Genomic DNA, 26,770 nt, shown 5'->3' on the forward strand with positions numbered 1-26,770 from the left:
AAAATGAGAATGTGCTCATACCACCTAGAGAGGAAGGGGAAAGCAGCCATTTAACCCTTTCCTGGCTTTTAAAGCCAGCAGGGAATAAGCAGCGATGTTAGGACTAGTTCCTGGCTTTGAAAAAAAAATGAGTGTGCGCGCATACCTGGGAGGAAGGAAGGAACGGAGAAGCAGCCTTATGACTCTTACCTCGCTTTACTGATAAAAATGGTGGAAAAGGAGTTCAGAGAGCTGAGGAGGGTGGGAGTAGTTGCCAGAGGACAGACCAATCAGCTCCTGGGGGAAAGGAAGAGGGGGGAACAAGATGCAGAATGGGAGTTTTTTATTCTGCACAGATATAACATGCACTAGCAGCAACTGGGCAGCAGTTTAAGAAAAATTGCTGAATGTATGCAGGGGGGGGGGAAATGGGGAAAAGACGGACAAAAACCATTTCTGCTTCTCATGACTCCCTTGCACATGCAGAACTCTGGTGAACATGGGAAGCAGAATAGATCCTGAAACGCTATAAATTGACCATGTGGAAAATGCCTCAGTGTTACTGTGGCATAGATCCAGGTGGCCAGATCAGCTGTGTCATGGTAGAGGGGCATCTTGCAGGCTAGGGAGAAGGCTTTTTTTGCGGCTGCATTCACTTGCTTCTCAGGCAGCAATGCTAGATCCAGTATAACTCCTAGGCTCTGGTGCAGTCGCCATTCTTTCATATACAGAAGCTGAAAAATACTGGGATGGGGGTTCTGAATGTTGAATGATGAGCTTGCTGCTTACCTAACCTCCATCCCATTCTGAGAGATGCTGCTGTGAAGGCCTCAAACCACCCCTGCATTTTCATTAATAATATGCAACACCACACTGAAGGACAAAACTGCACTCTTATCTGGGTAATTGGAAGAGGTTAAAAACAACCTGGCTTGCACAACAGAGATGCTGTGCCTCTCCCAGTTAATGCTGCCTGTTTATTCAGTTCTTCAACTCCGCATAGGAGGTTGGGGTGATAGGGTGGGCTTTCCTCATTCAAGAGTATTTCTTCTTTCGCAGATTGCTTGTGTAAACTATAGTTGGCATCATCTGTTCTTTATGCCAGGTTCCAGGGGTAGATTGGGCATCAATATCTTATATACTAATAGACAAGTGGCCCCAATCTGTGGCTACTTAAACCTGCAGACTGGTGCCACTTGAGAACAAAACAGCTGTTTCAGCAACTTTAGGGGATTTGCTGGGGTTGCAAAAAGTCTGAAATCGGAGAAAAAATTAATGGGGGGGGGGTTCATTCCCTCCCAAAACACTTACTTGAGGTCCACGCAGGCAACCTGAGTGTTGCTGCAGTGAGAAGTCCAAGGCCTGGGTGACAAGACAGAAAGCTGCCCGAGACCCAGGCAGTAAGGCGGTGAGCCAGCCCAAGCATGAGCACGGCAGCAGCAAGATATCTGATGGCCAGGTGATAAGCCAGCAATCCACCTGAGGACCAGCTAAGGAGGCGGTGAGCTGACCCAACCTTGAGACCACAGGCAGCAAGACACCCAAGTCTCATGCAAGGAGTCGGCAAGTAGCTCTGATGTTAGGTGCAGTGAGCCACCCCAGGCCTTGCCATGGAGGCAGCAAGCCATCCTGAGCCCAAATGCAGTGGTGACAGTGAGCTGCCTGATGCCCAGTTGAGGAGGCAGAAAATAGCCCAAACATGGGGGCAGTGAGCTGCCAGAGACCCAGAAGGTGGCAAGTCACTCTGATATCAGGTATGGCGGTAGTGAACCACCCCTAGTCCAAGCAAAGAGTCTCAAGGTGTGGGTGCAGAACCTGGAAAGGGCCTTTGGAAGCTGGAGCGGTGAAAGCAAGAAGGGTCTTGGGAGGGGGAAGAAAGAATAAGATGTACTTGGGAGGAGGGAAGGTGATCAGTGAGGTGTTTGGAAGGAGGGGAATTCTCCCCACAATTTTCATGGGCCCCCACTTGTATGATCTAATTCTCAAAATGACCTTATCTGCAGATATTTCAGTCAGCTGCTGTAGTATAGTGGTTAAGTGGTTGGACTGTGAATCAGCACTCTACTGGTTTGAATCCCGCTACTGCCATGAGCTCAGTAGGTGGCCTTGGGTAAGCCACTCCTCTCAGTCCCAGCTTCCCTGCTGTATGATGGGGATAATAATGTCACTAACTTGTTCTCCGCTCTAAGTGAGGCACTAATCTGTCCAAAAGAGCAGTATATAAGTGCTATTATTATTATTGTTGTTGCTGCTGCTGTTATTACTATTATTACTGTAACAGCTTTGCTCATGTGAGCAAAACCTTTCAAAGGCCATCACCCCACAAATGCGTAAGATAGGAACTCATGTACATTCTCAGTGGTGGCTCCTGCTTTGTGGAATGGCATACCTGAGGAAATCAAGAAGGTGGTCCATAGAACATGGAAAACAAAAATGTTCATAAAGGCATTTGTAAAGAGATTGGAGCTATGGTGTGATGGAACAGTGCAGGAGTGGCTTAATAAGAGAGAGGTTCATAGTCTATTGCAATGTTTTTGAATGTAACACCTTTTTACTGCATTGCCTTCTACCTTTTCTACTCACTTTCTGTATTATGGTATGTCATGTCTTAAATAGTTTGCATTGTTGTCCAGTTCTATAATCCTAGTCAGACAGCACTGATAATAAAGGTCTCAGCTGTCTTACTGCTTTATATCCTGAAATCCACCATGAGTCTCAGAGAGAAAGGCAGGCTATATATGAAGTAAAATAAAATAAATGCCTCAAAACACACCACAGAGGATCAAGTATAAGACCCTCATTGGTTGCTTGAGCTTTTAAAGCGATACTTGATCAAAAAATAAAACATTTTTCCCACACACAACTGATATGTTTCAGCTGTTGAATATGACTAGCACATTCCAGTACAAAAGCAACTGCTTGTATACAAACAACCATTACTATATTAATCTACTTTCATATATGTTAAGAGGTGATCACAAATTGTTTGGAAAATCATCTATGGTACTAGGATGCAATTGAAAGATGCAGCTTACCTCATTTTTAAGAAGTATGTCAACTTGATTATGATAAGCTTCTAACAGCTCTTCAAGAGAGTGACTGGAAAAAATGGCATTTTATTACATGGTGACACATTTATATAAGTAAAGTACAGTGACATTCCACCAATTAGGAATTGATGTTATTACAAAGTTACATGTAAGATAGTGCTCACCTGTGAATACTCTCCCTGAAAAGTTTTTCTACATGGTAGAGATACTTCGTTAAATCAACAGGTGTCTCATCATCTTCCTAATAAGAAAAAAAAAAGGTTTTCAAAGAGATTTTCAATGTTCTACCTTATTCTTATATGTGTAACAGTAATCCAAACATTGTCAGCTAATTGCATTTTTGATTAGTTAAATCTGAATAATGAGTTTCGCCACACTTTTTAAGATATGAGTATCCAATGTTTAAGTCTTTTTGCTGATACAGTACCCTCCAATTTCCAATGGCTTTGTTAGAATTAATTAGTGTACCAAATAGCGATTTTGAACACTAAAATCCTTTTCAATTTAGTCATTTTCATCCATGATTGATGTCTTATTCCTCAGCTTCATCAAGAGGCTTAACAAGTGCCCACTTAATGCTGGGCTTCTCTGTCAATTACATCTGTTGCCCACCGCCACTCATAACGGTGGCAGGAAAATTTAAAAAAAAAAAAACTCTGCCAACCTCTATGCTGGTACGCAATGACAGCTACTGGAAACTCTACGGCTTTGCCTGGCAACGCTTCTTGTCATATATACTCACCTATTTGCAACTCAACTGTTGGTGTTTAACGGGAGTATTTATTATATGTATAATTTTAAAAATTCAGAGGTTGCTTCAAGTATATTGAAACATACAATCAATACAGTTATAAACATTTAGTTATAAGGTTGATTGGTTGTTTTATGAATGGGCAGAATGGAAGAGGCCAGTATTATACTGTTCAATATTTAAGGAATTTGCTGCGCTAGACCTTTAAGAAATTTCCTGTTTATTTTAACTTTCATTTTCTGCTGATAAACTCAAAAACTGCTTAATTATTTATCTCCCTTCTCCACACACACACACACACACCCTCATATCAATATCCATTCAGCCAGAAGGGATGGGGGGGTTGAGAGGTTATGCATGTAAGCATGAAATACCACTAAATGCAGTACACCATTTTGACCCTGATTTTGTAACTACTTGGCAGGTAAGTTCTTTTTTAAATCTAACATCAAACTTACTCCTGTTAATAAGCATTCCCAAACCTAGTGTTGAGGGAACTTCAATGATACTCAGTCAGATAAAATGCATATTTACTCAGAAGTAAGTCCCACTGGGTTCAATGGAACTAACAGGTAAGTGTACACAGGATTCTAGCCTAGCTCAGCAATGTTTAATCTGACTGGTAGTAGATTCCTAGGTTTCAGCTATAGATTATTTCAAGCCAAACCAACAATTCATTTACATGAAGCTACCAGGGACTGAATTTAGGAGCCTTCTCAACCAAAACATGTGTTCTACTACTAAACCCCACCACCATCCTGGAAAGAGTGTCTGTAAAAGTGTGTTGTATTCTATCAACTCCTGCCACCAAAAATGTCTTAGTCTTTAGGATGCTTCTAGGTTTGCCAGCTTCAGGTTGGGAAATTCCTGGAGATGGCAAAGTTTGGAGAGGGGAGGGACCTCAGCAGGGAATATTGCCTTAGAGTTCACAGTCCAAAGCAGCCATTTTCTCCAGGGGAACTGATCTGGAAATCAGTTGTAATTCCAGTTTTTCAGTCACTACCTGGAGGCTGGCAACCCCAGATGGCACAGATGAACTTATTCTTTGAAAAAACTTGTCCATCCTCTTTACTTTAGTAAGCATTTAATTAAAAGCAATTTAAAAACTGAAAGGGCAAAACAGGTCAAAAAGTACAATTTTAAAAAAAAATTTAGAGGGACTAGTCTACTGCAACAAAACAAATAAGAGTGTTGTGGCTTAAAAATTAAAAACATTTAGATGAAGTTGAAAATAGCAATTCTAATTCTTCATTCTTTTTATGTCACTTTTATTATTAATTTGTATAAGGTAATACTGTGGTAGTACTGGACTTCACAGCTCACTAATAAAAAGTAACTGTAACCTACCAAGGCTAGCCTCAAGTTGTAGCCCCCCGGGGGAATACCATCATGGTGTTATGTTGACACAGTGATTCATATTAGGATACGGGAACATATGATTGCTCAAAGTGTTAAGGGGTGGTAGCCAACACAGGCAACCCTGCTGTCCCAGCAACCAATCCTATCTATCCTGCCAACACCAAATACAAAGGCCAGCAGCCAGAAGAAAACAAGTAGCCACCTATTAAAAGCAGCCAAAGGAACAAGTTAGACTTGTTACAACAAGTTAAGAGGAAGAAGAGAGCCTGCTTAAACTTATAAATTCTTACATGGATTTTGATTGGTTTGTGCTGTGGATTCACTTGGTCTGTACTTTGGCTTGCTTTATCAGCTGCTTTGCACACGCTTTGACAATGCTGCCATGAATTAAATAGTTACTGTGCAGTGTGGTTCACTTTCCTGAGAGATCTGCTCTGCATGAATTTTGGGTACTCTACCATGGACACACTGGTTATCTTTCGAACCAGATATAATCAGCTTCATCCATTTCTGGATGAACTGATTTGCAGAATGTGTTCTAAATTATTAATATGTATTTCTTAATAAATATCCCACACACTTGTTTATATATGTGAATGAATGAATATGTATATAGATAGTCTTCTCACTTGTTGCAGATATATGTCCTTTTTAGTTCTTGCTTGTGGTCATGGCAGAATAGGAATTGGGACTGTGAAAGAATCATGGCCTGTTCTCATATATGTGAGCAATTTAGCTTGATTTGAAAATGCATGGAATAGCTACGCACCTCAAATGAAGAGTATTCTTTGTTGCATCCCAGTTTCTACCCCTTTGCCCTGTCCCATAGTACACAGTCTCCACCCTTTGACCCCATTGTACTGCCTCTACATTGCTGGCTCTTGGAAGGCATGAATCTGTCAAGGGGTGGAACATCTCTAGGGGGCCTGTAACCCCCTAGAGAGAGAGATGTCCCACCCCTTGACAGATTCATGCTGTCCAAGAACCAGCAACACAAACTAACATTTTGCTCTACTCTTATTCTACATTACATCTATTTTGAATCCTGATTTGCTGTCTATAGATAGGATAAAATATATTTTATACCATTCCAAAACATAAAAATAACAAGATACATGTACTGCCTCAATAACATGCACAAATTCAGTAAACCATATTAATTTTGAGAATGTGTACTTTGTACTTACTGTTCGTGCCAGATCTCTGCATATTAGACTTCGAGTCAAGAGCTGCAATTTAATCTCTGTGTCCCACTTTCGACAATTCTGAATGTATTCATGGCTGCCTACACTGTGTTTACTGTTAAAGAAATAAATGCTGAGATCATCTCTCTTTTACAAAATTTGCAACAGCCTTTTAAACAATTGGTCTGCAAAGTAAGTATAAATCAGTTACACTTCTCAATCTTTGAAGCACAGTTAAAATCAGTGTAACTATTACTCAACATGGACCCATCTGTGGATACTTAGATTGAGGCCTTGAATTGATGACAAATTTTTTTCCACAAACCCAGGTTTGCAGAAAAATCTGAAAACTAAAAAATAGGGGGGGGGCAGAATCCATTGGGGTTAACCTCCTCCCAAATAAGAGTGCCTGTACCTTTACTCAAGGAGATTGTAGGGGCCATTGTGGGAGTTCCTAGTCAACCACAACCTAGTAAACCAGAGTGTTCAAGCCTTGTTTTCTGTCAGTAAGATGAAGGTAAGGAGGGAGCAGGGCCCTTTCCAGGACTGTTTTGGCCTTTGAGTGAGGACTCATCAAAGCCAAGCATGCCAGCAACCACCAAGCTACTTGCTAGCACTCGACTTGCATAACACCCAGGCTTGGCTGCCTGCTACTGTTCAATGGCAGCCTCCACACAAAAGCCAGTGATGTGTAGTGGTTAGACCCAGTTCAAATCCCCACTCTACCATGGTGCTCACTGGGTGACACTGGACTACTCACATACTCTCATCCTAACGACCCTCACAGGGTTGTTTTGAGGATAAAATGAAGAGGAGAATGGTGTAAGCTGCTTTGGGTCCCCATTGTAGAGAAAGACAGGGTATAAATGAAGTAAATAAATAATAAATATAGATGAAGATGGAGGGGCAGATGAAGATTGGTTGGTAGGTGGAAAAGAGAAAATGAAGCAGGGAAAGGTGAGGACAGCTACCAGGATGAAGAAAAGGTGAAGTAGTATGGGGAAGGTGATCTGGGGAAAGCGAGATACCACCCGCAAACTCCTGCAGGTTCCCCACTGTGCAACTAGGTCTGGCTGGGAGGTCATCACTATACAACTGGGACCAGACCTGTCCACCAGCAGGAACCAAACAGAATTTTCCCAGGAAGAGGCTACCAGGAGAGCAAAGGAAGAAAAGATGAAGATGGGGTGCACATAAAGGTTAGTTGGTGAATGAGAAGGAAAGAAATAAGCAGAACAAGGGGAGAGACTATGGGGGCTTTTGGCAAAGGGAAAGAGAAAATAATGGAGGAAGAATGAGATGCCCACTCTTCACAAGTGCATGAAGGTCCCCTGCTTTATTTATGTACTTAATTTGTTTATACCCTGCTTTTCTCCCCAATGGGAACACAAAACAACTTACATCTTTCTATTCTTCGTTTTATATGGAATATGTCTTACAGGGTGATGCATTCCCTCACAATTTCCTCTCCTCACCCTTTTCTGATCTCACCACTATGTAGCTTTATATGTGCACTAACTATGGTTTGCTTTACACCAGAGTTATTAATCAGATTCAAATCCTGGTTTGAAAGATGTACATAGCTGGGTGAGTGAAAAGCATTATGATTACACCAGGGCTATGACTAACTTATTGAATGCTTGAAAGGGGTTGGAACCAGAGCTCGTTTTCTGCAGGAAGTACTCTTCCACTGGTGGGAAAAGGGGGAGGGGGAAAACATTTTCACTGGCTCCCTCCTTCAACTACAGACATGTTACCACCATTAATTTGGGGGTCCCCTGACTCCCACTGTTAGCATTTCAAGGGACCTGGGGGCTAAAAGTGGGGAGAGTTCTGTTCTACAAGCAGAGCTCCACATGGTGTTTGGATTCAACTCTAACATTTTCACAACTACTGCATAAATTCGCCCAAACCATCTCATATACACTATTTTACTGAAAAGAAGACTAGGCTTTTCTCCCACATATGCAATCAAGAAAAGATGGGGCGAGGTGTCATAAATTTATTTATTTATGTTATTTATAGTCTGCCTTTCTCACTGAGAATCATGGTGGATTCCAGCGTGAGTTAGTACAGTCAATTTCAAGGACATTTCAATAAACAATATAATAGGGTCTATCAATGCAAATTTGCAAAGATTTAAAACCAGTAGAAATCCAATACAGAGCTGGAGAAATGCTGAAACTGAGCATATGCAGTCCTAAGACTGATACACTGAACGGCATTAAACAACACAGAACTAGTACTAGTAATTTAAAAACGTATGTATGACTTCTTTTAGCTGGAATTATTTTACATTCAGGGTTGTAATCAGTGTGGTATAGTGGTTAGGGTGTTGGATTCGGATCTAGGAATCCCAGGTTCAAATCCCCACTCTTGTCATGGAAGCTTGCTGAGTGACCCTAGGCCAGTCACACACTTTCAGTCCAGCCTACCTTGCAGGGTTGCTGAGAGGATAAAATGGAGAAGAGGAGAACAATGTAAGCAAGCTTTGGGTTCCCAAATGGGGAGAAAGGCAGGGTATAAATGAAGCAAAATAAATCTCTGTCTGCCCCTTATTGAGTGGAAACCATGTTTGCTTAATATCTTTGACAACTTTGTGCACAAGATGATCTACTTTCTAAGAACTAGCAAAATGTATGCAATGGACAAGAGTATTTGTCAGAACAGCCAATCTTAAATACTGAAATTTAGAGAAATTTTTAACACTTGCTGATAAGCTACCTTTTCACAAAAACTAAGAACGAAGTCAGTTTACATATTTGCTTTTATAAAAGCAGCTCTTAATTCTTCAGAAGTCATTCTCAAAGCATAGTTAAACATTGATAGGGAAATTATCTCCTTACTTCTGCAAAACTTCTTCTTCTCCACAAACTTTCAGTATGTAACTGCCAATGTCTACGTCATTCAAGTCATCGTGCACCCAGCAAAGTGCTTGCATTATTATAAGCTCAACTGGAGAACTTGCTGTTTAAAAGGGAAAAAGTAACAGATGACAAAAGAAAGTAAAGACAGTTACTGTTCAATTCAGTGCTAATTATGGAGGGTTTTTCTGTTTAATGTAGAGTTTGGAGTGAGCGTTAATAATTTTTATTCTGCTTTGCTACATAAGAAGGGAATGCCTTTCCTAAGATTGATCTGTTGATCATACTTAATGAGAACACAACTATCCCGAAAAAAGCTAGAAGCAGAATACAATGGCTCAGAAATATGTCCAGAGGAGTCAGCATATTCCCCATGTCTGCTCTAAAAGGTGGGTAGTTACACAGACACACACACGGACACACACACAGGCTGCAGATACATTTGACCAGTTTATAACTTGATATGCTTGCTACAAACTGTTTTCAAGCATCTTTCGATAACATTTTAGTATTTGATATAATTTGGATGTGATTTGATATAATCTGGAGCTGATATCCTGATTTTAATTTTAAAAATATTGAAATTGTTTGTGAAGGGACCATGAACACACTTCCAACTGGAAAAAATATTACAGGTAAGCAAATATGCTGTAAAATAAAGCAGGAGTCCAGCGGCACTTTAAAAAGCAACAAAATTTATTCTAGCATAAGCTTTCATGAGTCAAAACTTAATTCATCAGATGCGTAAAGCATTAGGCAGATATATTTATATTAAAAGCTGAAAAACAACAAAAGGTGGTAGTGTAGAGATGCAACCCAAAAAAGCCAATTTTTAAAAGCTGCAAGATTTTCTTTTCTTTTCTTTTTTTCAAGCCCATGTATCATGCTACGGAAAAGGTAATCTACTTCTAATGAAGAGAGATTCTGAAGTCTTGTGAATATAAAGCCCTACACATCTTGGGGTCAGCATACCATACCACCTTCTCCCATATGAACATACTTGTCCACTCTAGTCAACTTTGGAGGCGCTGCTTTGGGTGCTCCCACAACCTGAGAAAGGGCCTTTTCAATTATGGTGCCAAAACTTTGGAGCTCCTTTCCCAGGAAAATTCATCTGCCTCCCTTTGCTGTTATCTTTTACCAGCGAGTACAAATTCATTTCATTTGGCATATCTAGAGAACTCTTACTGGCCATCGCCTCTGGCTGTGTTGTCTTGGTATGTGTGGAGAAACGCCCTTGTGGTTTCTGGAGTTACCTTTCTATGGGCTGCAGAGGGGAGGGGCAAGTTCTGGAGTGGAATGTGATTGGAGGGAGAGCGAGTCAGTGGGAGTTGGAAGTTGACAGTTGGTGGCTGGAGAGTTGAGGGAGAGATGGCTCTGAGGAGAGAGGTAGATCTAGTGTAACCCCAGGTATCAAAGAATTGGGCCTGCCCTACACAACATCTAATTAGGGCATGAGGGAGATAGAGTAGGGGTTTCTGTTTAGGTTTTATTAGTCCTTCCGTTCACTGTTTATTTACCTGTGTATAGTTAGCAGTTCAATAAATGAGTTTTGGAATTAATGATGGAGGAAAGCTCTTCTGTTCCACATAGTCCCCCAACCGCTTGGGCCCGCTAGCAGAGGAGGGGGGTTAGGAGATTGTCCTGCCTAACCAGGACCCCATACAGGGACAGTGGTGGCAGCGAATACCTGGAGACAGGGAAGGGAGACAGCCCCTTCGGGTGCCTGACCAGAGGCAGAAAGGGAGGGGTAGGCAGAGCGGGATCTACCAGTGGGAGGAAAGGCCCCATTCCGCCACATCTTGGTGAACAGCAGTGGGATAAGGACAGAGTAAAAGAAAAGAAAACTGAGTCAAAAGTCTGACTGTACAGGCATTTAAAATTGGTGCACCCTCCAGATAGTGACGGAAGCTTTATTTTATTTTCTTGGGTTGGCCAAGCCAGGGAAAGTCTAAGTTAGTTAGGATGGATCCTGCCAAGATATGGAACATTCTAAAGATGACAAAACCCCAGCTCCAGGAAGAATGCGTAAAACAGAATCTGGAGTGAAAAAATATGACTGTGGCAGATTTCCAAGCCCTCCTGATAGACCAGAACCAGCAGGCAGGGGCATCTGCAGATGTGCGCCTAAAGCAGCCAGAGTCAAACTTCTAGCTGCAACTGGAACTGGAACGGATGCGTATTCAGGCGGAGAGGGAGCAGAGATAAAGAGAAGCAGAGATCCGCAGGAAAGAGCAAGAAAGAGAAGCAGAGACCGGCAGGCAGGAGTGGGAGGAGCAACGGAAACATGAGCTCGAGATTCTGCAACTGAAAGCAGCCCAGAGCAAGAAAATACAAGTCACCCCCCCCCAAGGACTTCGTGGCATACAAGGAGGGAGAAGACCCCTCCGTATACGTTTCCAACTTCGAGAAGGCAGCCAAGCAGTGGAGAGTTGCAGAGGAAGACTATATACCTTTGTAGTATCCTGACTGGGGAACTTGAAACTATTTATCACAGCATGCCTATGGGGGACGGCAGGATAACTTTTGCAGCATATAAAGCCACTGTCTTTAAAAGATTTAAACCAGGGGAAGACCACTTTCGGAAGCAGTTTCCGGGCTTGGCCCCACAACAATGTAAATCATATTATGAATTTGGGGTAAAGCTAAATGAGTTGGGGAGGAGATGGGCAGAGGAGGCAAAAGCCCAGGGTTATGAGGCTTTGTTTCAGTTGTTGGTTTTAGACCAATTCTACTTTAAAATCCCCAAGGAGTTAAAATGCCTGGTAAAAGATAAGAAGCCAAAAACCGTTGCAGAAACCTCAGAACTGGTGGACAAGCTGGTGCTGAACAGGGAGGGGTGGAATTGGAGGACTTCCCATTTGGGGAAGAGAGGGGTTCCCAGAGGGGTGGGAAAGTACAACCTTCCCCAAAAAGAGATGAGGCACCTGCCAAGGCAGAGGGTAGGAAGTTCCTCTTAGAGGAACAGAACTCTTACTGGCCATCGCCTCTGGCTGTGTTGTCTTGGTATGTGTGGAGAAACGCCCTTGTGGTTTCTGGAGTTACCTTTCTATGGGCTGCAGAGGGGAGGGGCAAGTTCTGGAGTGGAATGTGATTGGAGGGAGAACGAGTCAGTGGGAATTGGAAGTTGACAGTTGGTGGCTGGAGAGTTGAGGGAGAGATGGCTCTGAGGAGAGAGGTAGATCTAGTGTAACCCCAGGTATCAAAGAATTGGGCCTGCCCTACACAACATCTAATTAGGGCATGAGGGAGATAGAGTAGGGGTTAATGTTTAGGTTTTATTAGTCCTTCCGTTCACTGTTTATTTACCTGTGTATAGTTAGCAGTTCAATAAATGAGTTTTGGAATTGATGTTGGAGGAAAGCTCTTCTGTTCCACATAGTTCCCCAACCGCTTGGGCCCGCTAGCAGAGGAGGGGGGTTAGGAGGCTGTCCCACCTAACCAGGACCCCATACAGGGACAGTGGTGGCAGCAAATACCCGGAGACAGGGAAGGGAGATAGCCCCTTCAGGTGCCTGGCCAGAGGCAGAAAGGGAGGGGTAGCCAGAGCAGGGTCTGCCAGTGGGAGGAAAGGCCCCGTTCCGCCACAGTATGTTTACATGTTTTAAATGCCATTTTAAGTGTTTTAATGTTTGGATGTTCACAGCCTTGAGGACATTATTTTGGGTGAAAAGGCAATGGAGAAAAGTTCTGAGTAAGTAAATAAAGTTTTAGATAGCAAGAAACTTGTTTATTTCTTCTTTTGGGGAGATATTCTGTAATTTTACTTTTTTAGATTTCCCCGTTAGCTTATTTGTGCGTCTATAAAGTAAAACCTTTGTAAAATTGATACTTTGGCTTTGAAAGATTTTCGGGTTATTAAAGGTCACACTACCAGAAAGATCTAAGAAGGGAAGGTCGGAATCCTAGCCTTATCTTACAAGTCTATATTCCTAGCCTTATCTGCTCATCTATATTCAAACTGAAGACTTATTGGCTGGACTAGAACAGTCCATCTAATATTCTAGAATTCTGTGGGTGGTAGCAAAGACAACTATTTAAATTTAAAAATGTTCTCTTTGTAAGCCGCTCTTGTACCTTTCTGTTACTTTCTTTTTTTTTTGGCTGCTGCTGCTGCTGCTACAAACTAACACAACTACCTATGTGGCACGATCTGCAAATATTCTATGGTGACTAACAACTGTTAGTCCTAAGGAGTTCATTTAACCTTGAATTGTCATAGTACGTACGCAGTCTTGTATCAAAATAAACCATTAAGTGCTTATGGCATCATGTCACTTCATGTATTTTCATAGGACAGACAAAGGGTTCTCAAAGTATGGCTAAAAGAGTCCAGTAGCACCTTTAAGACTAACCAACTTTATTGTAGCATAAGCTTTCGAGAATCACAGTTCTCTTCGTCAGATCCATCAGAAAGAGGAACCAGAAAGGCAATCTCTATCCCTGCTAGTAGACCCCTCTCTCACAGGAAAATGCAGATTGTTCCAAAAGGCCTCTGCATCACTGCAGAGATCTCTAGGAAGATCTTCCATTTTCTGATAGAAAGGGCATCCATCATAAAATAATAAAATATGTTTCAGACTGCTTTTAGGCAAACTAGCTTTGCTCCCCTTACAAAACATATAAACATGATGAGACTGCAAATGCAGATTTAAAACAAGACAAATTATTAGTAATCAGCAACTACCCTTGTTCCCGAATGATTTAATCCAGATAATTCTGCTAACTGAGAACTTTTTAAACATTTACCAGTAGAATTAACAACTTGCAGAATAATGACTATTCTCATGTGTGTCAATTTATAATGTCATTATGGAAATTATAAATCTTACTTAATTTTTTTTATCTACTGAAACATCTATAAATAAAGAACACATACCATCACATGTGAATGTTACTGGCTGTTGGAAACCTTCAATTTCTATTGAAATCTTGATGCTAGAATTCTCTCCACTGATGTTTCTTTGCAACATGACTGGACTCCAAACAAAGCCTGAGTTTGTATCATGATTGGTATAAGGAAATTTGGTCCTCAACCTGTAAGCAATATTAAATACATTGTTTCAGTTGTAAGAAATTACATTAATTCAGCAAAAAAAAACCCAAATGTGCAATTCTACTTATTTGGAATTAGAGATGGGCACGAGAAGAAAAAAAACCCGAACATGATGTTCATTGTCATCCATGAACAGGGACTCATGAACAACTACGAACATGGCCCTGTTCACGAACATGTTCGTGGTTAGCTGTTTGTGGGGGCTAGCAGGCTCTCCTCCAGCCATCATCCAAGTCAAGATCCCTACTGCACCACTCCCAAAAACCTGACCTGAGCAGGCACCAGGAAAGATACCAGTAATAAATAATAGCTTGGCCCAGAGCCTGGCAGCAGCCTTGGTACTTGAAGGGGTAGATCCCTATCCCACCACACACAAAGAAAAGTCAAGCTCCAATGCACTCTCTCTGTCAAAATGCCAACTGCAACTGTCTCTCTTCCTCTCCACTGTCTGCAAAGTCAGAGCTGGGAGCCCCCCTCCCCCCTGCTCTTTGCTCCCTTGTTGTAACAAATTTGGAGCTCTACACTTAAAAGGAAGACCTGCCTATCAAGATAAATTGGGCTTAGATTGGGGCTTCCAGGGCAACAGCTGGAGTTCAGACAGAGTTCAGACAATCCCTGCCTAAGTTGCCAAGGGAATTGATTGCAGGTGCCAGACTGTCTGGCTTGACGAACAGCAAGACAAACAGCAACGAACGAGGCTTGCAACGACCACCTGTTCATTTAGAATGGGGCCTCACAAACAACTTGCTCGCGAACAGCAGATTGGGCTGTTCGTGGGTTTTTTGTGTTCGTATTGCTGTTTGTGCCCATCTCTATTTAGAATTTCCCTTCACATAGGCCGATTCCAGATGACTAACCTTAAGGCGTTTCATGCCGCCCTCTTCCGGATCGCGACGGGGGAAATGCGAAATATCGCGTTTCCTCGCGCGAGTTTTGCGATCCGGAAGAGGGCGGCATGAAACGCCTTAAGGTTAGTCATCTGGAATCGGCCTATGACAGGGATTATTTTGAGTAAGTAATTAGACTGTTAATTTAGCTTTTGTAAGAAGTGTTTCATTAGTTTCTTCTCTTAACCTACCATCTGTCCACAAAAGCCTACTGTTCCAAATGTTTTATGAATCTCATACAACCACTCCCAACACTAAATATCAACATCCTCTACAATAAATCCCCAAAGCAATATGAAAAAATAAACAAATAAATTATATATGAAGATGTTTTGTAATATTTTAATATTTAATTACATTCAAGAATCACTACAATAGTTTTCTACTTAAGATGGAACAAGTGAAAAAGTTAAAGGCAGAACAGGTACTTGGTTCCTGTAACAATGCAAGCCAAATAATCAAAATACCTTATTCTGTGAACAAATGAAACTACTGCAGATATTTTCTTCCTTATAAGATGCATATTATGATATAGATCACATCACTTGCAAGTGCCAAGAATCAATTGGTACTGAAGTACTACTTACTTTGCAATTGTGTCACAAAAAGCAGCTTGTTCTTGATTTTGCCCTTCAAGATTTTTGAGAAGCTTATTTTCTGTTGATCGGCTAGTGGTCCCACTGTCGGTCTGAAATGCAGGGATAAAAAAAGTCAAGCAGTGACTCTTAGTACACATTATTTGACTGTCTTTAATCAACAGCAAAATTATATCTAGTACTGAGATGAAATTGATTGCTGACTTGGTAGTATTTTCTGTCACATGGGGCAATTAACATATGCCAAGTGAATCTGTCCCTCTAAAAATCCAAGCAATCTGGAAGGAAGCAGAACATACAACATTCAAGCATAAAATTATCCCCGTTTTCAAGCTTCGACATTTCTAAAACAAAATTTAATAGCATTTTTGTGAAAATGGGATGCAGGAGACAGTGGAACACTTCCATTTATGTTATTATAAGTCCTGAACAAACATTTATATAGCTAGGGATCCAGGTCCCCAGTTGGGGCAGGGGATCCTATACTCTCACCCTCCGCCCCCTGCTACCACTCACCTTGCCGGTGGGGGGGGAAGGTGGGGGAACAGACCGCTGGGAACTCTCCCAGGGCAATGTGATGATGTCACTCCTGGGAGTAACATCATCACGCTGCCCCAAAGAGCGCTCCCGCGCTTCACAGCGAGCTGATTTTGGCCCCAAAACGGGTTGTATCAGGCCCATTTGGGGCCCAAACCAGTCTGCTCAAAAGCGTGTGCGCGCACACATGCCTATGCAATGATGTCACTTCCAGGAAGTGATGCTATCACATAGGTGCAGGGGCACACATGCAAGAAACATGCAAGAAGCGAAGAGAAGGTAAGCCCTGGGTCCCCACCCCCGCCAGGATGGTAAGGGGACCTGGCATCCCTATATACAGCTGCTATAAAAGATTCAAAATTCTCAAGTCAATCGCTAGAAAAAGTTTGTGAAGAGTAACTAATATAAGATGGTTGTTGGGGGTTTTCCGGGCTGTCTTGCCGTGGTCTTGGCATTGTAGTTCCTGACGTTTCGCCAGCAGCTGTGGCTGGCATCTTCAGAGGTGTAGCACCAAAAGACAGAGATCTCTCAGTGTCACAGTGTGGAAAAGATGTAGGTCATTTGTATCTACTCAGGAGGGGTGGGGTTGAGCTGAGTCATTCTGTAAGAGTTTCCCAGGGTGTGGAATGCTAATGGCGGGAGGCTTCACTGTATCCTGAGGCGGTTCTTTTGCATATGGATTGGTGCTTGATGTGCTAATCTTCTCTGCAGGGCTATTGTCGGGTGTGGAGTGTTTTGTTGGCCTGGTGTTTTTCAGAACTGGAGCCCATGCTCTGTTCATTCTTAAGGTTTCTTCTTTCCTGTTGAAGTTTTGCTTATGCTTGTGAATTTCAATGGCTTCCCTGTGCAGTCTGACAAAGTAGTTGGAAGTGTTGTCCAGTATTTTGGTGTCCTGGAATAAGATACTGTGCCCTGTTTGAGTTAGGCTATGTTCAGCCACTGCTGATTTTTCAGGCTGTCCAAGTCTGCAGTGTCTTTCATGTTCTTTTATTCTTGTCTGGATGCTACGCTTTGTGGTCCCGATGTAAACTTGTCCACAGCTGCAGGGTATACGGTATACTCCTGCAGAGGTGAGGGGATCTCTGCTGTCTTTTGCTGATCGTAGCATCTGTTGTATTTTTCGGGTGGGTCTGAATACTGCTTGAAGGTTATGCTTTTTCATAAGCTTTCCCATCTGATCAGTAATTCCTTTGATATATGGCAAAAACACTTTTCCTGTGGGAGACTGTTTTTCTTTGGTTGTTTGATTCATCCTGGGTTTGATTGCTCTTCGGATTTCATTTCTGGAGTAGCCATTTGCCTGAAGTGCGTGGTTTAGATGATTAATTTCCTCATTGAGAAAGCGCGGCTCACATATCCGTCTTGCACGATCCACTAATGTTTTCATTATGCCTCTTTTCTGTCGGGGGTGGTGATTGGAGTTTTTGTGTAAGTACCGATCAGTGTGAGTTGGTTTCCTGTAGACCTTGTGACCTAACTGAAAGTTTGCTTTGCGGATGACCAAGGTATCCAGGAATGAGAGTTTTCCCTCACTTTCTTTCTCCATTGTGAATTGTATGTTCAGGTGGATGTTGTTGAGATGATTCAAAAACTCCCTCAATTCTTCCTCCCCATGGCTCCAAATGATGAATGTATCATCCACAAACCGGAACCATACACTGGGTTTGTGAATCATCTCAACAACATCCACCTGAACATACAATTCACAATGGAGAAAGAAAGTGAGGGAAAACTCTCATTCCTGGATACCTTGGTCATCCGCAAAGCAAACTTTCAGTTAGGTCACAAGGTCTACAGGAAACCAACTCACACTGATCGGTACTTACACAAAAACTCCAATCACCACCCCCGACAGAAAAGAGGCATAATGAAAACATTAGTGGATCGTGCAAGACGGATATGTGAGCCGCGCTTTCTCAATGAGGAAATTAATCATCTAAACCACGCACTTCAGGCAAATGGCTACTCCAGAAATGAAATCCGAAGAGCAATCAAACCCAGGATGAATCAAACAACCAAAGAAAAACAGTCTCCCACAGGAAAAGTGTTTTTGCCATATATCAAAGGAATTACTGATCAGATGGGAAAGCTTATGAAAAAGCATAACCTTCAAGCAGTATTCAGACCCACCCGAAAAATACAACAGATGCTACGATCAGCAAAAGACAGCAGAGATCCCCTCACCTCTGCAGGAGTATACCGTATACCCTGCAGCTGTGGACAAGTTTACATCGGGACCACAAAGCGTAGCATCCAGACAAGAATAAAAGAACATGAAAGACACTGCAGACTTGGACAGCCTGAAAAATCAGCAGTGGCTGAACATAGCCTAACTCAAACAGGGCACAGTATCTTATTCCAGGACACCAAAATACTGGACAACACTTCCAACTACTTTGTCAGACTGCACAGGGAAGCCATTGAAATTCACAAGCATAAGCAAAACTTCAACAGGAAAGAAGAAACCTTAAGAATGAACAGAGCATGGGCTCCAGTTCTGAAAAACACCAGGCCAACAAAACACTCCACACCCGACAATAGCCCTGCAGAGAAGATTAGCACATCAAGCACCAATCCATATGCAAAAGAACCGCCTCAGGATACAGTGAAGCCTCCCGCCATTAGCATTCCACACCCTGGGAAACTCTTACAGAATGACTCAGCTCAACCCCACCCCTCCTGAGTAGATACAAATGACCTACATCTTTTCCACACTGTGACACTGAGAGATCTCTGTCTTTTGGTGCTACACCTCTGAAGATGCCAGCCACAGCTGCTGGCGAAACGTCAGGAACTACAATGCCAAGACCACGGCAAGACAGCCCGGAAAACCCCCAACAACCATCGTTCTCCGGCCGTGAAAGCCTTCGACAATACAACTAATATAAGACTTTATGAATAATACAGAAGTTGCTTTAATTCCATAGTTCCTGTCACCTGTGCCACTTTTCTTTACAGTGTTATTTCCAATTTAAAGCACATTTGTATCATATGATCATGCCATATTGGGAAACATCCCATTTAGTAGTGTCAAAGTACATTCTGAACAGCATCTTGCAATTAGGTGAATTGCTTCCACTCAACTGCAAACAATAAAATGCAAGAGATTGGCCCTATGCCACTTTTACATATAAACAACTAAGACAGAACCAAAACATATTTCTCTTAAATTAGATTCAAAGACTGCTATATAGGATGCCGCATTTCGTAAGTTTCTGTCCCTCCTCCTGGCCATGCCACATAATAGACTGCTCTTTCATCAAAACCTAGAGGTCTCTTTGGACCTAGCTCATAGAACAGAATATTTCTTCATAAGCAATTACTAAAGACATATTTTATGTGATCTGTAGATCAGAAAATTTCCAAATCTGAACTGAAATGATACTACAAAACTTTAATACATGAGGTGAGATCTCCTATGCTGAGTAAGTTTCCATATATGAAACACATTTTCTAGCTTTATTTAAAAAAGGGAAAAAATAAAGCATTACCATACTATTATCCATACTATGATTATCCTACTACATAAAGGCAACCTGTGTTGGCGACGACTCACTTCTTATCCCTGCGCGTGCACAGTACACAGGGATATGAAGCAAGTCAGGGTCAAAGCAGTTTGCCTCCCCTCTGCCTCCTTGGGGCCTCCCCATAGCTGTGCTGGACCTTTCCGAGCCTCTGAAGGCCCTGAGGAAGCAGCAGGGAGGCAAATAATCAAATTGCTCTCAATGCTAAAAGGCCTGGTGTGCTAATGTGCCAGTACCTATTTATAAAGGAACAAGTGGGGGACCCGCAAGATCTTGGGGAAGGGGAATCTCATTTTTCCTTCCCTTGCTATTTCTTCTTCCGCTTCCCTGAAACCCCTTATAGCTTCTCCACTTTTCCTGCTTCTGTTCCTTCCAAACCATCAGCCAACTACCTTTACCTGCCTCTGTTTTCCACTTTCCCTCCTTCCCTTCCCCTGGCAACCTCTACCTGGAAAACAAAAGCCCAGTTGCACAGGGCCAGCCATATCCAGTTGCACAGTGGCAGCCCTCAAGGACATGCAGGGGATACCCCATTTCACCTTGTATCTCTTCTCCACATCAGGTCCTTCTTCCCCTCCTTATGGCAGCTCCTATATCCTCATCTTTCCCTACTTCCTTCTCTCTTTCCTCCCACCCACCAACTAAACCTACCTTTTATTTGCCCCCCCCGCTATATTTATTATTTATTTACTTTCAGGGCCGGAGCCAGAGATTCTGGTGCCTGAGGCCGAGGGCAGCTTCGGGGCTGTTGCCGCCCCCACGCGTACACCCGGACTGTGTGATGACATCACTGCATGTGACATCATCAAGCAGCATGCTGCTGCGTGCCGGCCCCACTGGCGCAGCAGGCAGCTGGGATGGCGCGTGGGTGGCCTCCCAGCCCTCCCGCTCAGTTGCCCCAGACCACTCCGGCTGCCTGCCACACCTGGCCCGCAGCTGTGTGCAGGTGGTGGTGGCACGGGGCAAGTGAGCAAGAGAGCTGGGAGGCTGCCCGCTCAGACTGCCCTGCATTGCTGCCGCCAGCATGCGCTACCAGCCCCACCAGCCCTGTTTACTTTATTCATTTACTTCACCTCACTCCACAATGGGAACCTAAAGCAGCTCACATCAAACCCCACTGCTCCATTTTATTCTCAAAACAACCCCCTGATGTAAAACTAGGCTAAGAACTTGCGAATAGCTCAAGATCACCCAGAAACCTTCCAGGGCAGAACGGGAATTTGAGCCTGGTTTCCCAGATCCTAGTCTTAAACACTCCACTGACTTTCACAAAGTGACTGCTGTTGAGAAGGATTATCAGCCAATCCTGGATGAGTCATGCAAATTAGGGGCAAGACCAAAATAATCCTGTCCTAATCTGGAGTCAGATTCATTAGTTAGATGGTGGTTGTAGGGTAGAAGAGTTGACTACAGGCACTAGTATAAAACTATCTTTATATGATGTTGCAGCATGTGATTTTACTTCAATATTATTGTGTTTTATTGAATATTTTGTTAAACTGTCTTGAGAACCATTTGCTCAAAATGCTATCTATAAGCAAGCTAACCAAATGAAATAAATAAAACCAGAGTACTACATGCAATACAAAAAAAAAAAAGATCCTGCTAACATTGGCTTTCACATCTACTTCTCTGAAGTAGATGGGGAGACCCCTCCAGCCAAACTTCCATCTGTGCAGAAACTGAATTTTCAAGAATGACTAGATAGGGCATTATCATATCCCAAAACAGTTCATTCAAAATGTATTATATTAAACTGCTGATTAAATTGTAAGAAGTGTCAACTGGTTCAATATACAAATGACTAGATAACTAGCAGATATGAGTTATAAGGATCATCTCTCTGCAGTTCTAAACGACATTCATTGACTCCAAATTTACTTCCACATACAATTCAAATAGCTGGTCCTAACTTATAAAGCCCTATATTGTTTGATCAGGGTACCTGAATGCTGGCAATCCATCATACAAAAATGCCTACCAGTTAAAAATGATGTCTGAGGACTTCCTGCATGCACGTCAAACTGACAAAGGCTACTATAGGTACGTGCCAGAGATTGCCTTCCCTACAGAAGCTTTCTTTGTGCCCAATCTACAGACGAAAACATGTTTATTTTCCCATCTTTATAGGTAAACTGAGCTCCTTATGAATGTAATAATCTGACTAATTTAGGATTTGGGCTATTTTTCTTCTTTGTTTGATAGTATAATTTTATACTATCTACTATATCTATGACTACATACTATCTATCCATATTAAATTTCTTTTAATTTATGTTAAAGTTTTACTTTAATAAATTGTGTTATTTATTTTATATTAAATTCAGAAAGTTTAACAGTAGTGTTTTAAAAGGAACAGTTACAAATTTCTCATTTTTGAGAATTTTTCTTTGATCTTAATATTTCAAAATGGAAAAAAAACCCTTAGAAAATTTTTTTACCTGTGATGACTGGCCCTGTACCTTAGGAAGCTGAGCAGTTCGAAAGTTTAAAGACCGACTTCTTGTAACTGTAGCCCCGGAAGTAGATTTCCCACTAACTTTTCTTTCAAGAAGGCATTTTCCTGTGGACTTTTCCTCCTGCAGAACAGCATCCCACGGATCTTCAACAACTATACTACAAGTAATCTTTCCAGAATTTTCTGCAGTGTACAAAATATCCACATTGTCCACTTTTGGTTTACTTAAAGGATCCAAATCCAACCAGTCAAATTTACTAATATCATTGGCATTTTCAGAAGCTGGCAAAGTAATTGTAGATTTAGCATCAATCACTTCTAAGTCTGTGCCTGATCTCCCATTTTTTTGAAATTCAGAAGTGCTTGCTATCTTATCAAATACTTTTGCCATTTCAGGTGTAAGAGTTGAATGATATCCAGGCAAACTTCCTTGTGGATGGAAAGTTGTGACAGGAGGCAGCGAGTACGAAATATATGGTGACCTCTCTGGAAGACCAAGATAAACAGGCTTTGTAGACTGGTAAGCAGATATACCTGGATGGTAGCCATTCTGAAAGATACCAACTTGTTTACTGTAAGAAGGTGCAGAGTAAACAGAAGGTACAGTGCAAGCTGACGGTCCAGGCAACCCAGTTGTCCACTGTCCTCTCTGAGCAGCGGAGCTAGCATAAAATTGTGAAGAGAACGATGGACTCATAATAGGAGTTGGTGGTAATGTAGGTGGTTTGCTGGCTTCAAAGTTATCCTCCAGTAGTAGTTTCTCCAGTTCAGCGTGGGTAATTTTCTCTAAGTCAATGGTGTTTAACTTGTCACCCACCGTTTTCTTAACATCAGATTCTGGAAATACCATAAGATCATAGTCTTGTTTCCTGTGGGACTGTACATTTGGCCAAGAGCTGCTTAAAGTGTCAATATTTTGTCTATTATATGCTACTGTTTTCTCCTTTTGCATCTTTTCCAGAGCCTCTGCTTCCATTTGCAATGCTTCTTCTTTGTCCACTTCTTTTGCCCTTGCTGTGCCCAAAGATGGTGATAAACGTTGTTTGAATTCATTGCTGTTAGATATCTGGGCCATACTGTAAAAGCAGATGTCCATTAAGAGACTCAAACACTTTTCCAAAGATCTTTAATACAAAAATGTTCAAATGCAGATTCAGCAGCACTGGTGGAGGAAAGAAAGAAAAACTGATCTTAAAACTCATTCACATAATCAAAAGTAGGCATAGTACTATCATTTTAATTTTGTAAATTTCTAACACTCATGCTTGAACAACTATTTCCATATTCCAATATATTTATTTCAACTGTATTTCATCTTTCTCATAGAGATTCAAATACTGTGTTTTGGGATACAGTGCTGTGTACAACAGCTACTATTTGCCTTGTTTTTCATGTCAGTTATGTACATAATTAATACATCATTTCTATGTCATCAGAAGTAGTTCACCTGTGAGGCAGGCTCCCAGGCACAGCAGGACATAAGGTGCATTCAGAGTTGGGCACCAGCGCTGCTGGAACATCCTGGGAAACCTAGGGCTGCAGGGCAGAGATATTCCTAGTTCACTACTCCAGCTAGAAGCCCTTGCTACCTACCTCCTTTTCAATCCCACAGAGCTCAGCAAGTCTGCCAGAATAGGGTGCCTTTATTCATCCTCTCACTTTGAATTGTATTATTGATTTAATACTGTATTTATTGTTATTGTAGTCTAACAATGTTGTTACCCACCCTGAGCCCATTCGCGAGGAGGGCAGGTTAGAAATTTAATAAATTAATTAAGTGGTCTGGGCAAGTGGTCAATGCTAAGACCTCAGCCTGTAACCAATGCTTGTACAACCCAGTCTCATTCCATTAGTGTTGCCTGAGCCAGATAGGGCAGATGAACACATGAGATCGGAGTCAGACAACAAAGTGATGGGAGAAATGAAGGGGCGTGAACTTGTTAAACCAACATCTTCAATATTAATTTTTCTTATACCTGATAATCATACACAGCAGTGGATAAATGTATACATGGCTATACAACGGAAAAATAATTACTTATTTGTCTTAGCTTCTGTTGTAACAATGAAGTCTGCTGCTTTTACTGGCAAACAGTACATTTTTGATGCTATAAAATGTTTCTTATTTCTAGTCTTAATTCATTCATTTTATACTTCCAGATGCTGAGTGTTGCATTGCTCAGTAAACTAGAAGCTTACAATACACATTCTTGATACCTGACCCTATATGTGCTCGTTAGGATTAGGTGAAAGTAGTTTTAATCTAAGCTATATCCTCTCTCCAAATATATTTCTAATAATTTGATTCCACCACACCTGCCAAGTGTCATTAAATCTGGGCTTGAGAAATCCCAGGTGCTAGGAAGCTATTGGCCTAGATATTTAATTGTGGCACCTAGTATTTTTGTTGTAGCAATAATCAGAAAATACAGTCATACATAACACTGAAATACGAGTCCGCTTTCTAAATTTTGGGTCTGGTTTCTAGAACCAAAGAAAATTTGTCAAGGTTTGCATTAAATATAGTTGTAAGCAGCTCCATTCACTTTGACTCACATAGTATTTCATATTTATAAAATATACACACAATAAAATATATAGCCTTTTCTAGGATAGTAAGTAAAATAGGGCAAGGTGGCCAAACACAAGCAAATTACGCCATAGCCTTACTTACAATGTCACCAGTTGCAGCCACAGCCTTATGGAGCTTCCGTGGGGAAATGGTAAGGCTCTGACAAGCTCATCTTGATTTCCACAGTACCAACCCCCCCCACTAACATTAGTAAAAAAAAGCATGCAGTAAGTCATTTTGCCAACTAATACTTCTCTTCTGTTTCTCAATGCCCATAGGCTCCAGGTGGACACCGTAGTACCAAAAGGGTATAAGTCTGAATGACCACAGAATGTAACAGATGGGAATTGCTGCAGCTCTACAGCAAACACAGCAGCATCACAAAGAGTACAAATGTTAACTTACAAAGGAAAAGCTTGTCCCTGCAGTTCTCAAACATTCAGCCTATGCAGTAATCCTGACTCTTTAAGAGAAGCCTCTGAAGCAGACACCAAAGACCACAGTGATGGAGAATCAAATGGCTGTTCTGTCATTAAGAATATAAAAGCCAGCAGATAATCAGATGCCTACCCCAGACAAAGGGGAACTCATGGGCCCCTTGTAAAGCACAGTAGAAGAAAAACATGGAAGAGAGAGTGAATGTGTGTATTAATAGAATACAAGATCAGTTTTAGATAAGAGGGCGGTCTAAATTCACAGACTTTTACTATACAGTGTTTTGCTTTAATATACAGTGTTTTTTCCTTCCCATGATCAGAAGAGTACCAAATCTCACAGGATCACAACATGCTTCAGTGGACTTTGGAGCTACCTATCATCCTACATCTCTAACAAGAGAAGTATACAAATCAGCCACTGGTTACCAGGAGGTGATGAGATTATCATCCCCAGCCACCAGTGCTCACCTCTACTTTCCTTGCCTTGGAGCTGAAGCACCTTCCTTCCCTCCTTGCTCCCCAAGTATTTTGAAACACAGCACAGCAAGCAACACAAGCCCAACAGGAGACAAGGCTCTGCACATTAAACTGTACCATGGCCGAATCCACACTTCCTTTTTGTTTCCGCAACTTTTTCGCAACTGCGGCACGGTTCAAGCAGATACTCACATGCTTTCCCATTTCATGTGTTCCCCGCCATCACTGCGCCACAATTGCGCCTCCTTTCCGTACCACTTGAAAATGGCAGAAATCTGTTTTTGCTCGGCTTTCTTTAGCACATTTGCACAATAAAGAAAGGTCGGTATACAGCAAAACCTACTTTAGTGAGCAGCGGTTTGCGCGGGGAAAGAAATGGTCCCTGGAGCATGCGCATGTCACCAGCCAATTGTTAGAAAGTGGTCTGTGATGAGCAAAAAATGGTCCAATCAAAGTTGAGGGGGAGGGAACCCTGCCATTTCTTAAAAGTTGGAATATCGGTATAGCGCAAAATTAAGTTTTTTTTAAAGTGACCCGCACTGTCAACGCTAACAACAGAGGAGGGAACCGCCCACTATAACGCTTTACTCAGTAGCGTGGAGAGAACTGATTGCGCCACGAAGACGCACTGGGAGGGTGAATGTGATGATGCACAGCATGGTAGCGGAATGAACCCAACTGCCATGACTGCCCAAGATAAGCGGATGGTGAGTGCGTGTGGATTTGGCCTATGTTTCAGGAATCCTGTGGAATGAGGATAGAAGTATGAGGTAGAAGTGGAAGCTACCCTGTGCAAAGCCTGTGACCACCCATTATAGAGCTGACCCTGATAACAGTTCCATAGAGAATTACACATAGATTATTTATTGGATTTTGTGTCAGCTATGTATTGAGTCTGTTTTCAGACATATGAGTTAGCAAACTACTTATAGCTAGTAATTTCATTAGATTAAATAAACTATGCATCTGCCAACTGTTATACAGCCCTTATATTCATAGCTCTAACCCTGTGTGAAGTTTGTTCTCCTATAGTAGTTTA

The 26,770-nt window shown here is 42.0% G+C and overlaps 1 protein-coding gene across 1 annotated transcript in view; it reads right to left on the reverse strand.

Annotated features, from left to right (window-relative positions):
- PIK3C2A (phosphatidylinositol-4-phosphate 3-kinase catalytic subunit type 2 alpha) overlaps nt 1-26,770 on the reverse strand; it is a 112,013-nt gene that overhangs the window by 73,107 nt on the left and 12,136 nt on the right. The window contains exons 2-8 of the mRNA XM_054970575.1: nt 22,229-23,407; nt 15,718-15,818; nt 14,067-14,224; nt 9,170-9,290; nt 6,327-6,438; nt 3,194-3,270; nt 3,015-3,078 (exon numbers count right to left, since the gene is read on the reverse strand). Of these exons, the coding sequence (XP_054826550.1) occupies nt 3,015-3,078; nt 3,194-3,270; nt 6,327-6,438; nt 9,170-9,290; nt 14,067-14,224; nt 15,718-15,818; nt 22,229-23,341 (1,746 nt within the window). The 5' untranslated portion in view covers nt 23,342-23,407. The remainder of the gene's footprint in view (nt 1-3,014; nt 3,079-3,193; nt 3,271-6,326; nt 6,439-9,169; nt 9,291-14,066; nt 14,225-15,717; nt 15,819-22,228; nt 23,408-26,770) is intronic.

The sequence above is a fragment of the Eublepharis macularius genome, chromosome 2 (genome assembly GCF_028583425.1).
Source record: "Eublepharis macularius isolate TG4126 chromosome 2, MPM_Emac_v1.0, whole genome shotgun sequence".
Classification (NCBI taxonomy): Eukaryota; Metazoa; Chordata; class Lepidosauria; order Squamata; family Eublepharidae; genus Eublepharis; species Eublepharis macularius.